At 41.2% G+C, this 17,190-nt stretch overlaps 1 protein-coding gene across 1 annotated transcript in view; it reads left to right on the top strand.

The window, feature by feature from the left end:
- Window positions 1-16,564, top strand: part of tbc1d31 (TBC1 domain family, member 31) — a 94,983-nt gene extending 78,419 nt beyond the window's left edge. Inside the window, exons 18-22 of the mRNA XM_059973011.1 lie at window positions 2,755-2,895; window positions 4,416-4,610; window positions 12,440-12,581; window positions 13,945-14,070; window positions 16,053-16,564. Of these exons, the coding sequence (XP_059828994.1) occupies window positions 2,755-2,895; window positions 4,416-4,610; window positions 12,440-12,581; window positions 13,945-14,070; window positions 16,053-16,192 (744 nt within the window). The 3' untranslated portion in view covers window positions 16,193-16,564. The remainder of the gene's footprint in view (window positions 1-2,754; window positions 2,896-4,415; window positions 4,611-12,439; window positions 12,582-13,944; window positions 14,071-16,052) is intronic.
- The last annotated feature ends 626 nt before the right edge of the window (window positions 16,565-17,190 follow it).

The following is a 17,190-nucleotide window of genomic DNA, read 5'->3' as shown; positions in this document are numbered from 1 at the left end:
GGATAAAGCTTTCTGAGGGCCTGCCATACCCTCTGCCTCACTCTGTCAAACCCATCTCCATCAGTTCTTGGGCCGTTCGAGTTTAGTATGCCAGCCATTTCCATTAGTTCGTTAAATTTGGAGGTTCCCATCAACCTTATCAACAGTGCCTTCAAATCCCCCATAGCCAATAATCGTCCTGCTGTTTCTCCTTCAAAGGCTCTAATCCATTTCCCTGCTCCTTCATGTAGATTGGGCAGAGTGTTTTTCAGCCCTTCTAGGTCCTGGGATCCCCAAGGAATATACTGCACTTGTCCTGTTCCTTTTACTAACAACGGCATCATTCTTCCTCCTTCTTCCCAACTGCTCTGGCTCTCCTCCTCACCTGACTCCCCATCTGTCTCAGGGTAAGACTTTACTGCCTCCCACACAAATGTCTCCGGGGTTCTCTTCTTCCCTCGGTCTCCCTGTGGAGTCCTTCCTTTCTGTCTTAATTCAATACTTGGTTGGCCCCTGGAGTATTTTTCGTATCTCTTCTGGCAACCCCCTCTCAGTAACTTGTCTGGCTCTCTCTCTACTTCCACAGGTCGCTCCCCTACTGCCTCCTTCTGTTCTTCTAGGCTTCTGCCTCATACCTCTTCCCCACAAATTCTCACATCCTCTCTCTCTCCATTTAACTCTTGCTCCTCCAATGAGTCACCTTCTTTTCTAGTCTGTTTATTTCTATAGTATAACCGATACTCCTCATACTCCTTTTGCTCTCTTAAGTATTTCATCCGTTCAATCTCTTCTCCCATTTCTCTCTGTACCTGTTCTATCTTTATCCTTTCTGCCTGTATCTTCTTCCATATCGCCGCTTTTTCCTTCTCATATTGTTTTTTTTCCTCCTCATTATCCCAAACTTGGACTTCTCCCTGCATGTTTACTGTCCCCGTCAGCAGGGGGCAATGCTTAGGGGTTCCTTCCTCATTATAGGGAGGGGGCTTTTCTGTTTCTTTCGCATCCGGGTACGGAGCCGAAGCCAGCTTCTCACCATACCCTTCTCTCTCTCTTTAACAGGCTGTTTCTCCAGCACCTTAGTGTCTTCCTCGCTTGTAATCAATATTCTACCTGTCCTCCTCAGCCTTTCTCCCTCCATTCTGAAGAGTTTTAGCACTTCCATTTCTCGTTCTCTTTTTTGCTCTCTTAGATATATCGTTTAGTTTGTAATTTTTAATTAGTCCCTCCATTTCTTCGCACAAACTTACATCAAACGTTCCTTCTCTTGGCCACTTTGTGACCAGGTTATTGGTTCTTTTTTCCCATTTTTCTGAAGTTTTTGTGATCTCATTATTAATTAACGGGAATTTTTTGCTCAGAATCTCTACAGCCGTTCCTTTACCTGTCGTGTTATTCTCTCTTTTTAAGGTACTTCAGAAATTCACAGTTCATTTACTGGATAATATTATTTACTCTAATTCTATGCCTAGTCTATTGTCTATCTACCAGCGCTTTAAACTATATATTGGACTGTCCTTGTTTCCTATTCTGTTCTGCCCGTACAGACCTCTATTCAGAGCGGTACCCACAGACCTTTCTCTTTGCACCTCGTCTATTCAAACCTTATCTCTTAAGGCGGTATCCATGAAGATTTTCTACTCTAAACACCTCGCCCGTTCAGACCCTTATCTCTTAAGGCGGTATCCACGAGGATTTACCAACACCACGTGGACTTTTTCTTAACTTATTAACTTATTTGTACTTACCTTCACTGCAGTGTTCTTGATCAATCCTCTGAGCCTCCTCTGTTAACCCCCAATTCTGCCAGATTCTTTGGACCGGAGAGACCCTTCAGCAGTGGTTCCACACTTCTGAGACTCCAAGACCTCCCCAAAGCCAACAGAATTCTTAGTCCAAATTGTCGCAAAAGCGCTTACCTTTTGTTTGGGTGCACCCTTAACTCTGTTAACCTTGTGGGGTCCCGGAGGACTGGGAAGCATCCCCAATCTGCCGTTTCCTTTCCGCGGGTCTCTTTCCGGTCCTGTCACGGTCGCCAATTATGTCGTGGTTTTTCTTGCCTCACAAATGACCAGGAGACGCAGAAGATTCTTCAAGAAGGGTTAAACTTTAATTTGCAAATCAAAGCTGAGACAGTCGTTGAGCTAGTCGCTGATTGCCCACTGATCCTCGGACAGGGCATCGATCTATAGTTGCGTATTACACGTACTACACATACATCATGTCCCTATTGTTTCTATCAATTGGCTTAATCATGTTCTAATCTACATCTCTTAGCTACCTCTCATTAACATACCATTGTCTTCTACATTTTTAAGACATCAGTCTCCTACCAAATTGGGTACATGCATAGCAAATAATAAACTCAGAACTGAACAATGTTCTAATCTACATTTCTTTAGCTACCTCTCATTAACACACCATTGTCTTCTACATTCCTAAGATTTCATTCTACTAAATTGAGTACATGCATAGCAAATAACTGACTTCATAGTTAAAATTTATTCTTTTATACTCCAATATATTAAGAACTGAAGATTGGTTCTTTCTTACAACAAGAAGCTGAGCAAGGAATATTGGTTGGGAGTTTAACTTACTCAAAGACAATTCTGACTCCGGAAGAGTCAAATACTATGTTATAAAACTAAGTTTGGTAATAAGGCCCACCAGGCCCTGGATGTTGACTATCCATTACAAAATAATCAATCTGCAATAAACAGATAATTAAAAGGCATTTGTATTTTCCAAATGTGTAACTCCTGTTATTTTAAATTGCAGCAACTTGCCAAGGAGCAAGAAGCTAAGACACGAAGCGTGAAAGGACAACTGGGCATCAACTGGATCAAAGGCGATATCAAAGAACAAGAGTTTAAGAACCAGTTGGAAATGGGCCAACGTCCAGGTGTAGAGGAATATAAGGTGAGGCACATTCATTTGGCGATGAGATTCTTGGAACATTCATTGTGTGCATTTCAGTTCATGCGATTTCCCCCAGTTTTATTTATGCTCATGACAAATAGCTCCTTCACGAAGTCATGCCACATTGCAGTGATCAAACGTTTGCATCTTGATTTATTCCCAGGATTAATAAGGATCTTTCTAAAGGTGCTTTAGGCTAATATGCTGGCTCAATAGGCACTTGCTTTGTTCAGGATCATTGAGTCTTAAATTGATGCTGATGTAAGGCGGTACTTGAACATAACTATTTAATCATGCAAAAAAAAGCAGAAAAATTAGTAATGCCAGTAGTAGTTAAATTACAAACCGTCTCTGAAACAAGCAGCCATGAGCAACCTTATGGGTTGTGGAGGATCTTTTAAAACCCTCAAGTCATGGAAGGATGGCCCAGCCTCTGAAATTTTACAGAACTGGGAAAATGTTGATGTTGAGACCATTCAAGCAATTAATTGATCCAGCAAGTACTTGCTCTAATTTGTCGTTATGAAGATTCAAAATCAAAACTCAAAAGTGAAATTTCTGGAGACGAAAGTAGAATGAACAGATTTGTTGTGTGAGGCAGTGGGTGGGGGGGAAGGAATTGTCAACACTTTGGGTTGAAACCCTGCATTGCTGAGCTTTGACCTGAAAGCTCAACAATTTTTTCCCCACTGGACTCACTCATCCCATTGGGTTTCTCCAGCAGATGATTTGTTCCTCAAATTCCAGCATGTTCAGTGGCTAGTGTATCAATATGAATTTTCATGTCTATCAGAAGTTAATTGCTTTTATCTGGATTATTATCAACAAATTACTTGGGAAAGAAGCTGTTCTTAATAATGTGCCTTATTCAGATATCTATGTTTAAACTCTTTGTACTTTAACACGGAACTCATAACACACACACTTTGTTTTCTAAAGTAGTCAACACAGAAAATTCTGGAAGAACTCAGCAGATCAGGTAACATATGTGGAAGAAAATGAGGTGTTGACATCTTGGGTTGAGACTATTCAACACATTGTGTGTGTTGATTCAGATTCACAGTATTTACAGTCTCTCTTGTGTCTTTTTAAGGTAGTCATCCACTTTATTAAGTTATTAGTCTGTTTGGATCAGTAGGGTATTGAGGAACCTGCCCACCCAGTGTGGCTGCACTAGCCATCAGAATTGGGAATGCTGGAATCTGGAGCAAAAATCAAAATGCTTGAGGAACTCTTTGGGTATGGCACTATCTGTGTAAGGAAATGGACAGACAACATTTCAGGTTGAGGCCTTTCATCAAGATTAAAGGTCTCAGCCTGAAATGTTAAATATCCAGTTCCCTCTACGATGAGTTCCTCTAATGCTTCTATTTTTGTTGCCTCCAGAATTAATGAGATAGCAATGTTTTCCCTGCAGTATTTTAATTCATGAATACTCTCGGTAAGCATTTTTCAAATTGAAAAATAAGACCTGCAAGAGAACAAGAACATTAATATAAGTTTGTTACTTCCCTGACCAGAACACCTTAGAGGAGTTGGCTGGAACCAATCAGCTATTGAATAATGAGGACTGGCAAGCACAGATACTGAACAAACAAAGGGAATACAGTTTAAATCAAAAGAAATCCCAGGCAGAATTGGCATGCCTTGCCACTGAGAATAAAGAGAAAGAGGCCAAGCTTTTGGATATGATGAAGGAACTTGAAGATAAGCAAGTAAGTCAATTGTAAGGGCAGAAGAAATTTGTAAAATGGATTCCTATCCACCAGTGCTTTACCTACATCCTGCTGTCCTTATCACCTCTGCTCTCATAATGGGGAGGAAAGAGTTCCAGGCAACATCAGCATCTTGCTTGGCATCAAATAGTTAAAGTATTGTAGAATTCTACATTGTGTTCACAAAAGATGGGAGGAACAGACTTATCAACTGGATCTGTAATACAGATGTGAAGTGAATGAAAATTATAAGGTTAACATGAGCCAAATTTTGCATTTCTGTGCAGTCATGCAGCCTACTCATTGTTTAGGTGCCGACATTTGGTTCCCAGCAAAAAAGAGTCAACTTCTCTCGGTGAATTTATTTAGATACATACTCTGAATTTTTGATGTATTTAAACAGTACAGAAGAAGACCATCCAGCCGGTCGTGTCTGTGCTGGTTCTTCCGGTGCAGTTCTTTGCAGTCCTCTTACCATTCTGCATTGGTGTATTTATTTTGCAAAAGTGTCATTCAGGCTGATTTCACGGCCCATTTAATGAGAGATTTTCCAGACCATAACAACTCTTCCGAAGTGTAACGTCTAGAATTGTAAACAATACTGCAGCTCAGACCTTTCCTCTGATTTATTACTTGGTTATTTATAGATAGTTTTTGCATCTCAAAATCAGAATAGGCAGATGCTAGGGTTTATGCGTTACGCAAAATTTGTTTAGTCATTTTATCCCTCTCACATTAACAAATGACTAACACTAACATTGTTTTAAATCATAACTGTTTAGGCAAGTAATTCTAACTGTCCTTCAGGAGTTAGTAGAATATTGCTAATCTCCATTTCAAAGGGAAAAGTTGATCATTGTTGACTAATCAGACATAGATTAGTAATGTTGATATTCAAGTTGTTTCCTTGGAAAAACTGAATCCTGTAGCCAGTGGCTTTGGGATATCCTTGGTATGTGAAACTTGCAACTTTGTGTTTTTATTCTGCTCTTTAATACTGATAATTCCCAAGCTATACTGGTCTTTGTCCTGGAACAAAATGTACATGAATCCCAGGAATCATGGGAGACCTCCAGCCTCCCAGATAACCATATCTGCACCAGGTTCACCAAGCTGCAGCTCCTCAGAGAACGTGTTAAAGAGCTGGAGCTGCAGTTCGATTACCTTTGGCTCATAAACGAAACTGAGGAGTTGATAGATAGGAAGTATAGGGAGGTGATCACCCCTTGGTTGCAGGAGACAGGTGAATGGGTGACTGTCAGGGAAGGGAACGGAAATAGGCATACAGTACAGAGCAGCCTTGTGGCCGTTCCCCTCAATAACAAGTATACTGTTTTGAATACTGTTGGTGAAGGAACCTAACAAGGGGAACCACAGTACCTAGGTCTTTGCCGCTGAGCCTGATGCTGTGGCTCAGAAGGGAAGGGGGCAGAGGAGAAATGAAGTGGTGTAGGAGATTCCTCAGTTAGAGGGGTAGATAGTCTGTGAACACAATAGAGAGACCCAGATGGCATGTTGCCTCCCAGGTGAAACTTGCAACTTTGTGATTTTGCTCTGCTCTTTAATAGGGTCAGAGACTTGGATTGTGTCCGCAACATTCTGAAGGTGGTGGGTGAGCAGCCAGACATCTTAGTACATATTGATACCAATGACATAGGAAAGAAAAGGGGGTTCTAAAAAGAAAATTTGGAGAGCTAGGTAGAAAACTGAAAAGCAGGACCTCCAGGGTGGCAATCGCTACCCTGTGCCACATGCCACTGAGTGCAAGAATAGGATGATTTGGCAGATAAATGTGTGGCTGAGGAACTGGTGCACAAGAAAGTGTTTCAGGTTTATGGCTCACTGGGATCTCTTCTGGGGAAGGTATGACCTGTACACCTGAACCTGAGGGAGACCAGTATCCTTGTGGACAGGTTTGCTGGAACTGCTGAGGAGAGCTTAAACTAATTTAGCTAGGGGATTGGGAATCAGAGTGATAGGGCTGAGTACAGGGATGTTTGTGTACAAACAGAGGTAGTGTATAGTGAGACTGTCAGGAAGCACAGGCAGATGATTGTGCAAAGTGCAGTCAGTGGGATGGGTTGCAGTGTAAAGAAGGCCAAAATTGATACAGGACTGAAGGTGTTATATTTGAATGCATACAGTATGCAAAATAAGATAGATGATCTTGTAGTGCAGTTAGAATTTGGCAGGTATGACATTGTGGCGTATCATGGAGTCCTGGCTGAAAGATCAGTGTAGTTGGAAGTTTAATATCTGAAGATACACAATATCGAAAGGGCAGGCAGATAGGCAGAGGACACAAAGATTGGGGGTGTTGTGGATAGTGTGGAGGGCTGTCAGATGTTATAGCAAGACATTGATAGGATGCAAAACTGGGCTGAGAAGTGGCAGATGGAATTCAACCCAGATACAGTTGAAGTCAGAAGTTTATATACACCTTCACCAAATACATTTAAACTCAGTTTTTCACAATTCCTGACATTTAATCCTAGAAAACATTCCCTGTCTTAGGTCAGTTAGGATCACTATTTTAAGAATGTGAAATGTCAAAATAATAGTAGAGAGAATGATTTATTTTAGCTTTTATTTCTTTCATCACTTTCCCAAAGGGTCATAAGTTTAGATACATTTTTTTAGTATTTGGTAGCATTGCCTTTAAACTGTTTAACTTGGGTCAAACGTTTTGGGTAGCCTTCCACAAGCTTCTCACAGTAAGTTGCTGGAATTTTGTTCCATTCCTCCAGACAGAACTGGTGTGACTGAGTCAGGTTTGTAGGCCTCCTTGCTCGCACACGCTTTTTCAGTTCTGCCCACAAATCTTCTATCAGGTTGAGGTTAGAAAATGATGTCAATTCTGGTTCATCCTTGGGAGCAATTTCCAAACGCCTGAAGGTACCACGTTCATCTGTATAAATAACAGTATGCAAGTATAAACACCATGGGACCACGCAGCCATCATACCGCTCAAGAAGGAGACGCATTCTGTCTCCTAGAGATGAACGTACTTTGGCATGAAAAGTGCAAATCAATCCCAGAACAACAGCAAAGGACCCTGTGAAGATGCTGGAGGAAGCAGGTAGACAAGTATCTATATCCACAGTAAAACGAGTCCTATATTGACATAACCTGAAAGGCTGCTCAGCAAGGGAGAAGCCACTGCTCCAAAACCACCATAAAAAAGCCAGGCTACAGTTTGCAAATGCACATGGGGTCAAAGATCTGACTTTTTGGAGAAATGTCCTCTGGTCTGATGAAACAAAAATTGAACTGTTTGGCCATGATGACCGTTGTTATGTTTGGAGGAAAAAGGGTGAGACTTGCAAGCTGAAGAACACCATCCCAACTGTGAAGCATGGGGGTGGCAGCATCAAGTCGTGGGGGTGCTTTGCTGCAGGAGGGACTGGTGCACTTCACAAAATAGATGGAATCATGAGAAAGGAAAATTATGTGAATATATTGAAGCAACATCTCAAGACATCAGCCAGGAATCCAATAGAAGATTTGTGGGCAGAACTGAAAAAGCGTGTGTGAGCAAGGAGGCCTACAAACCTGACTCAGTCACACCAGTTCTGTCTGGAGGAATGGAACAAAATTCCAGCAACTTACTGTGAGAAGCTTGTGGAAGGCTACCCAAAACATTTGACCCAAGTTAAACAGTTTAAAGGCAATGCTACCAAATACTAACAAAGTGTATGTAAAATTCTGACCCACTGGGAAAGTGATGAAAGAAATAAAAGCTGAAATAAATCATTCTCTCCACCACTATTCTGACATTACACATTCTTAAAATAAAGTAGTGATCCTAACTGACCTAAGACAGGGAATGTTTTCTATGATTAAATGTCAGGAATTGTGAAAAACTGAGTTTAAATGTATTTGGCTAAGGTGTATGTAAACTTCTGACTTCAACTGTAAGTGTGAGATGGTTCATTTTGGTTGGTCAAATACGATGGCAGAATATAGTATTAATGGTAAGACTCTTGGCAGTGTGGAGGATCAGAGGGATCTTCAGGTCCAAGTCCATAGGATACTCAAAGCTGCTGTGCAGGTTGACTGTGTGGTTAAGAAGGCATATGGTGCATTGGCCTTCATTAACCATAGGATTGAGTTTAGGAGCTGAGAGGTAATGTTACAGCTGTATAGGACCCTGGCCAGACCCTAATTGGAGTACTGTGCTCAGTTCTGGTCGCCTCACTACAGGAAGGATGTGAAAACTAGAAAGGGTGCAGAGGAGATTTACAAGGATATTGCCTGGATTTGCGAGCATGCCTTATGAGAATAGGTTGAGTGAACTTGGCCTTTCCTCCTAGGAGCAACGGAGGATGAGAGGTGACCTGATGGAGGTGTATATGATGATGAGAGGCATTGATCGTGTGGATAGTCAGAGCTGAAATGGCTAACATGAGAGGGCACAGTTTTAAGATGCTTGGAAGTAGATACAGAGGAGATGATGGGGCAAGTATTTTACGCAGAGAGTGGTGAATATGTGGAATGGGCTGCCTTCAACAATGATGGAGGCGGATACAATAGGGTCTTTTAAGAGGCTCTTGAATAGGTACGTGGAGCTTAGAAAAATAGAGAGCTATAGGTAACCCGAGGTAATTTCTAAAGTAAGTACATGTTCAGCATTGTGGGCCAAAGAGCCTGTATTGTGCTGTAGGTTTTCTATGTTCTAAGTGTATGGTCATGCACTTTGGTAGAAGGAATAAAAGCATAGAACATTTTTAAATGGAGAGAAAATTCAAAAATCTGGGGTGCAGAGGGATTTGGAAGTACACATGCAGGATTCCCTAAAGGTTAATTTGCAGGTTGAATTGGTGATGAGGAAGGCGAAGGCAAATGCATTTCAGGAGGACTAGAATATAAAAGCAAGGATGTAATGTTGAGGTGTGTAAGACACTGATGAGGCTTCATGGAGCAATTTTGAGCTCTTTATTTTAAAAAAGGATGTGCTAACATTGGAGAGGGTTCAAGGAGGTTCACAAGAATGATTTCTGGAATGAAAGGGTTATCGTATGAGCAATGTTGAAGGCTCTGAGCCTGTATTCACTGGAATTTAGAATAATGAGGATCTCACTGAAACCTATTGAATGTTGAAAGGCCTAAATAGAGTGAATGTGAAGGGGATGTTTCCTTTGGTGGAGGAGTTTAGGCCCCGACGTCACAGCCTCAAAATAGAGGGACGTCTATTTAGAACAGTGATGAGGAGAAATTTATTTACCCAGAGGGTGATGGATCTGTGGAATTCGTTGCCACAGATTCTGTGGAAGCCAGGTCACTGGGTGCATTTAAGGCTAAAGTTCTTGATTCGTCTGGGCATGAAAGTTTATGGGGAGAAAGCAGGAGAATGGGGTTGAAAGGGAAATGGATCAGTCATGATGAAATGGAGGAGCAGATTTGATGAGCTGATGGCCTAATTCTACTTCTGTGTCTTTTTGGTTTATGGTGTAAATTCTTCAACATGAGGGAAATTTTGCTATTTCCACAGATTAATATCTGATGATTCAAATGAACAGTGGCTTCAACATAGAATCATAGAGTAATATAATATGGGAAAAGGCCCTTCAGCCTAAATCGAACATGCTGACTATTGTGCCCACCAAACTAGTCCTATTTGCCTCTGTCTGGTCCTTATGCCTCTACACCCCTGCTTTACTAATTCAAATATCTTTTAAATGTTGTTATTGTACCTGCCTCACTACTTTCCCTGACAGTTCATTCTGTAGATACACCACTCTCAGTGTGAAGAAGGTGCCTTTCACAAAGCTGTGCCCTCTGGTTTCTAGTTCTCCTTCCCTGGGAAATGTACTATTCACCCTTATGATTTCAAACACCTTTATAAGGTCACCCTTCTATTTCCTGCAAGGAAAGGATAAAGTCCTAGCCTGCCCAGCCTTGCCCTATAACTCGGGCCCTCGAGTCCAGAGAACATCCTTGTAAATCCTCTCTGCACTCTTTTCCAATTTAATGACCTTTCTCACAACAATGCAACCAAAACTATACAGTACTCCCAAATGCAGTCTCGCCAACATTTTGTACAATTGTAAAATAACGTTCCAACTCCTATACTCATTGCCCTGACTGATGAAAGCCAGCATGCCCAATGCCTCCTTCACCTCCCTGTCCACTGGTGTTGCCACTTACAGCAAACTATGTATTTGTACTCGTAGGTCCCTGTGTTCCACAACACTCCCCAGTGCCTGACCATTCACTGGACGAGTCCTACCCTGGTTTGACTTCTCAAAGTACACTTCACAGTTGTCTGAATTAAAAGCCATTGCTAATCCATGGTTCACTTACCTAGCTGATCAAGGATTCCCTTGTATTTTTTGACAACATAGAACATTACAGCACAGTACAGGCCTTTCTGTCTACGATGCTGTACTGACCTTTCAACCTACTCTAAGGTCAATCTTACCCTTCCCTCCTGCATTGCCTTCCATTTTTCTATCATCCATGTGTCTATCTAAGTGTTTCTTAAATGCTCCTAATGTATTGAACTGACTTTATTACTTGCCTTCATATACATGAGGAGTAAAAGTCTTCACTTTATGTCTCTGTTTAAATGTGCAATTATAGTAATTTATAATAAATATTATGTACAATAGGATAATCAATATAACATAGAAATACAGTTGTGTCAGCATGAATTAAACAGTCTGATAGCCTGGTGGAAGAAGCTGTCCCAGAGCCTGTTGGTCCTGGCTTTTATGCTGCGGTACCATTTCCCGGGTGGTAGCAGCTGGAACAGTTTGTGCTTGGGGTGGCTCAGGTCTCCAATGATCCTTTGGGCCCTCTTTACATACCTGTCTTTGTAAATGTTCTGAATAGTGGGAAGTTCACATCTACAGATGCACTGGGCTGTCCGCACCACTCTCTGCAGAGTTCTGCAATTAAGGGAGGTACAGTTCCCATACCAGGCAGTGATGCAGCCAGTCAGGATGCTCTCAATTGTGCCCCTGTAGGAAATTCTTAGGATCTGGGGGCTCATACCAAACTTCTTCAACCTTCTGAGGTGAAAGAGGTGCTGCTGTGCTTTTTTCATCACACAGCCGATATGTACAGACCACGTGAAATCCTCGGTGATGTTTTGCCGAGAAACTTAAAGCTGTTCACCCTCTCAACCCCAGGTCCACTGATGTCAATAGGGGTTAGCTGGATGTATCTGTCTCTACCACCCTCTGTGTAAAGAACTTACCTCTGACATTCCCTCTATAATTTCCAACAATCACCTTAAAGTTATGTCATTCCATTCCATTATACCATTTCGGCCGTAGGAAAGTGTTTTTGGCTATCCACTTGATCTATGCCTCCTATCATCTTGTGTGCCTCTTTCAAGTCACCTCTCAATAACCTTCAAGAATAGCTGCCTTCTCTGTCTATGATGCCACCTATCTTAGCATCATCTGCACCCTTACTAATCATGCCTTTTACAGTCTTCCACCATCACTCCTTTCTTCCTACCATCAAGCCAATTATGAATGCAATTAGCTGTCTGTTCTTGGATCCCATGTGATCTAACAACCCAGGCCAGTCTTGTGTGGTCCTTTCAACAGCCTGGCTAAAGTCTATCAACATCTACCCTCTTGGTTACCTCTTTGGAAACACACCAAGGGTTTTGTGAGACATTTTCCCATATACAAAGCCATGCTGACTGTCCCTAATTAAACCTCTCCTATCCAAATGTTGATAGCTGCTGTCCCTCCAAATCCCTTCTAATAATTTACCATTGATATTAGATTTGAGATGTGAATTGTGGTTACAGGGAGGAACTTTAATTTCATTCCCAATCTGAAAGCCTATTTTTATCTTGTTTCCTTGCACAGTGGGCGAAGGTTGCTGCAAATCCCACCCATCAGCAAGAGAAAGGTGATGGTGCTGGTTGGAGACATGAGTGGTTGCCTGACGGAGTGAACGATGGCATGGAAATCGGTGATCGCATGCACAGAAACTCCTACAATCCACTTGGTAAATACCCAAACCATTTCTCAGCATTATTGGAAACAGAGTTTCATGCTTGAAATGGAAGGCTAACTCTTTGATTATAAACCTTTGGTGGGACCAGCTTGTTCAGGGTCATGGGTGGTGGTGTTCAGAAAGAACAGTGGATTGATATCAAATAGGCTATTTTCACAATGGTATCAGCAACCACTTGTGGTCTAAGCTGCAAATGTTACAAGCTCACTTTAGCTTTTTGAGTTGTTGAGTTGAGGCTTCTGTTGGTCAGAGTCAATCATGGATGTTGTGGCCTAACTGTCTAAATATGCAAGCAAGGGCAGTACAATATGGAGAGCAAACTGTTGCCCATGTAGCAAGCTCCCCCATTCATGCATCCGATGAACTCAAAGAGGCAGCAGAGACCTACAGAGACAGCTTGTCACTCAGCAGCATCACGTGAGTTGCCAGTCAGCGTTGAACTCAACATAGGACTGCTTTAGGGACTCTAGCTCCGGATTTTCCCTCTAGATTTATTCCCGAAGCCTTCCGCATGGGTGGGTATAGCTGCAAAGCAGTGGAGGTTTGAAATCAGTTTTCCTTCCAGCTGAGCTGCCAACCACGGCTGACATGCCCCATCTGCCGGAAACGGCTGGTTTTAAAGCGCCATAGTCCACCTTTGCGCCTTCTCCTATCAGTAGAAACAGTTCCACCAGGTTTTGTTACTAAGCCAGACAGGAAAGCCAAGAGCTGGACTTGGTTGTCAGAGGCTATTTGAGTTGTGTGCCATTGGGAGCACTTAATAGGTAGTAGGATCTTAAACCCACTCCTACTCCTGGTTACAACAACCTTAAGGAACCACTTTAGTTTTTAACTATTTAGTATTGAAATTTTTGGAATAACATTGAGTTAGGCAGTGATCCACTGTAATATAGAATATGATGTGTACTCTGAAGAGTTTCAATAAGGCACAGAGGAAGTCATTTATATGCTAAGGAGTTTCAGCTACAAAGTTACTTTTGATAAAGTGGTTGCCAAAATATTTGTTCAGAGTGATACATCAAGATTTTATACCACAGTGAAACTTTGGGTCTTAGTTAAGCATAGGTGTGTGAGAAGAGCAATCACCAGCATAAGTACAGACGTCAGTTGAGGTAACCTCTTATTGGTTTCACACTTCAAGTACAGGACTGAAACTGCTTCCCCATCAAACTCGCTTTCTTGCTTTTTTTTGAGTTGGAGGCCATGCTAAAGGTTAGTGAAGGAACTGAAAAGAGAGACCACGCCATACTTATGCACAGTGTTCCTGTTTCTGTGTAATGATGGCACCTTGCTCCTTGAACAGTTGCACATTGAGTTCTGTTTCAGTGATTTACTGTGCTTTTTTCTTTCCAAGTGAGGCTTTATGACTCAAGACCTGAAGGTCCAATGAAACAAGAACGGGATCTGTTGCTGGGCAGTGGGGACCAAAAGCATACCTGTCTGTGTTTGAATGACATGTCATTGGATTCTTCAGTTCAGTGTAAGCATGTGGTGGAAGTTGGTGTCAAACTGTTCATAGCTATGACCACTGTATTTTTTATGTACTGTCACATTTTATGTAATTGAGATTTTTCCTTCATTCCTTCTCAAAATGTTGCACGCCAGTTGTGTATGATCTTAAAAATTAGTTACAAGTGTGACTATTTTCTAAAAGCAGATTATTTTAAAACGGCTTTTTATTCTCCAGTAATCTCGTCTCCTCCTTGAACAAAGGGTAACCATTTTGTATAACACAAGTTTGATCAAATAGACATTCATGTCTAAAATAAATATAAATGACACCCCCTGTAGTTGGGTGTAAACTTGTTCTTACTGAATGTCCTCCACCTATGTGTATGTAATGGACAAACATAGGCAGTGTAATTTGCTGCTGACAAAGCTGCACAAGTCTGCACATTTCAAACATTGTTAATTGTGGAGAAAAATGTTCAGTTCTGATATCCCATTTCATGTAATTTACAATGAAGTGGGAGGGATAGATTTGTATACTAGTGGCAGAAGTCCACATTACAAACTTAAAGAATATAGAGATCACATGAACTAGATTTGCTATTTTCTTTGTCATCAAACTGAAAGCCACCTGATTAGAAAAGGGGTTAATTCCCTCGTACATCACCCCCACCAACATGAGACAGGTGGTATCTGTTTTATCAGATCTTTGGCATCTTTTAGTTTACCTTTTTTTTGCCTCATTCTGTCCCACCTTCAAATGTATTCTTTTCACAAATTACATTTTCAAATATAAAACAATTTCTGTTTCTCTTAAAGCATCATTGAAAAGTACAGCACAGAAGCAGGCCCTTCGTCCGTGCCAAGCTATTTAACCTGCCTACTCCCTTCTCCCTGTTCTGGTTGTTGTTCATTTATTTGGAGATGTATATTATTTCACAACCTGGCATTGATGGGGAACTGCTTTTCTTGTCATGATGTTTAAAAATGCTTACAAATTTAGTACTTCTGATTTTTTTAAAAAAATGTATCATACAGTTCAGTGCAAAAGTTTTGGGTACATGTACATAGCTCGGGGTGCCTAAGACTTTTGCACAGTATTGTATTTGTCAACATAGAAAGAATTTGTAAATCTAATGCAAGCCAACGATGTTGGGAATGGCAAGGTTGGAGTGCCACAAAAGGGGTGTGGAGCAGGTGGCAGAGAAGCAGTGCTACGGTGGGGTGTGATGAGGGTGTAGACACCAGTCAAAGTCATTAGATTACAAACAGTTGGTTTAGTGATCATTACAGAATGTCTCTGTGGTACTTCCCACTTCCTCCCTCACTCTCCCCCTTCCCCTTTTCCCAACCATGATTCCCCTGCCCATTCCCACATTTGAGACCCATATCAGAATCAAATTTATTATCAGTCACATATGTCATGAAATTTGTTTTTTTTTGCAACAAAATAGTGCAATACATAAAGATATTATAGTACTGTGCAAGATTCTTAGGCATCTTGCCTCTGTAGATACTGTAGATAAAGATACTGTACTGTAGATAAAGTGTTTTTCTGCTTGTTCCTTCACCTAAATTTGGAAAATGATTGCCCAAGCTTCATTGTTTATTGAATGGACAAAGGGGTGCAATGTGACTTTCTCTGCAAGACTTTGGAGATGTGATTGAGGCAGATTCATTAATAGTATTTAAAAGGCACCTGGATAGGGAGTGGATAGGAAAGGTTTGGAGGAATATGGATTGAATGTGGGAATACAAGACTAACTGAGGTTAGAAATCTTGGTCAGTATGGATGAGCTGGGCTGAAAGGCTTGTTTCTGTGCTGAATGAGAAAGTTTTATATATCGCTCTTGTTATTCCATCCTTGACACCCCCCCCCCCCACAAAAAAATATGCCTCAGATATAGTTAATGATTGTAACAGGTTTTAGTGCTCAATATTTCATGAAAGAACTTATGGTAATTCCAAATGAACATGATATTGTCCATTTTAACTTGATTTTTTTTCTTGTAGTGTCTTTAGATAGAGGAAGAATGGACCTAGAAAGAAAGGAGCGTGAAGTAATGACTGGCGTACGGGAGCTGAGACAAAAGCTTGCAATGCGGGCTCTCCAGACATATTCAACTAACTCCCTCACAGACAGTACAATATAGAGCAATTGTGTCATTTAATAATAAAAACAGAAAAGCCAGGAGCACTCAGCAGGTCAGGCAGAATTTGTTCAAGAGAAACAAAGTTTAACATTGCAGGTTAAAGACTGTTTGCCAAAGTTACAGTAGTGTTTTGGTTTTCATAATACTTAATAACTTGAACCTATTTATTGACTTTTTATTATATTTGTATTAAATGCTCTATTTTCATCTGATTAATACAAAATTAGGGTTTGACTTTATAGTTATGTATAGAATTGTTGAAATGTGCCTATCATGTAATTCATCAGATAACATTGGGGATTTAAAAAAAAATTGCCTATTTTGAAAATAGTTTTCATTTTATGCTTGTAATTAAAATCATAATTTTTTTTATTCCATTGTCTCATGAGAAGGAATTTTAATGAGATACAGTCAACAGTTTTGCCACAATTTAGGGCTTAACTGGCTGATGCAGGCTTACAGATTTAAGACATCTAGAATTTGATGAGTCTTGGGATTCCAGGATGTTCGTTGTCAGATGAGGGGTAGAATCAGCAGCTTTGATTTAGTTGTGAAGAGATTTTAAATAAAGCAAGAGACACAAAGTTAATGCGGTGTTGTTTCAGAAAGCTGTGTCTGTACAGCACAACCCATCAGCCTGTGCAGTGAGAAATCCCAATGAACTTCAGGTTTTAAAAGTGCTGGTGTGGCGGCTCATTTCCTAGCGTATGCGAACCGACTCACAATTAGATAGCCTACGGGGGTTTGCGAGCACAGAGCTTTGGAGCCTCTTCGCCATGGGGGGCCGGTTGACAGAGGCTTAAAAGTGAGGCTGAAGTTTTCGAATAAAGTTTTTCCTTCGACTGCAGTTACCGACTCCGTGTCGTAATTTTAGCGCTGTTTGTAGCACACCGCTACAATTGGTGACCCCGACGGTCCAAACGATTTTTGGACCAGAAATGACCGACGCCGCCTCTGTTCATGCGGTTTCGTTGAAACTGCCGGGTTTCTGGACACAG

This window comes from Hypanus sabinus, chromosome 1 (assembly GCF_030144855.1).
Source record: "Hypanus sabinus isolate sHypSab1 chromosome 1, sHypSab1.hap1, whole genome shotgun sequence".
In the NCBI taxonomy this organism is placed as follows: Eukaryota; Metazoa; Chordata; class Chondrichthyes; order Myliobatiformes; family Dasyatidae; genus Hypanus; species Hypanus sabinus.
Note: the sequence above shows the minus strand (reverse complement) of the source record. Positions and strands in the feature narration are given on the sequence as shown.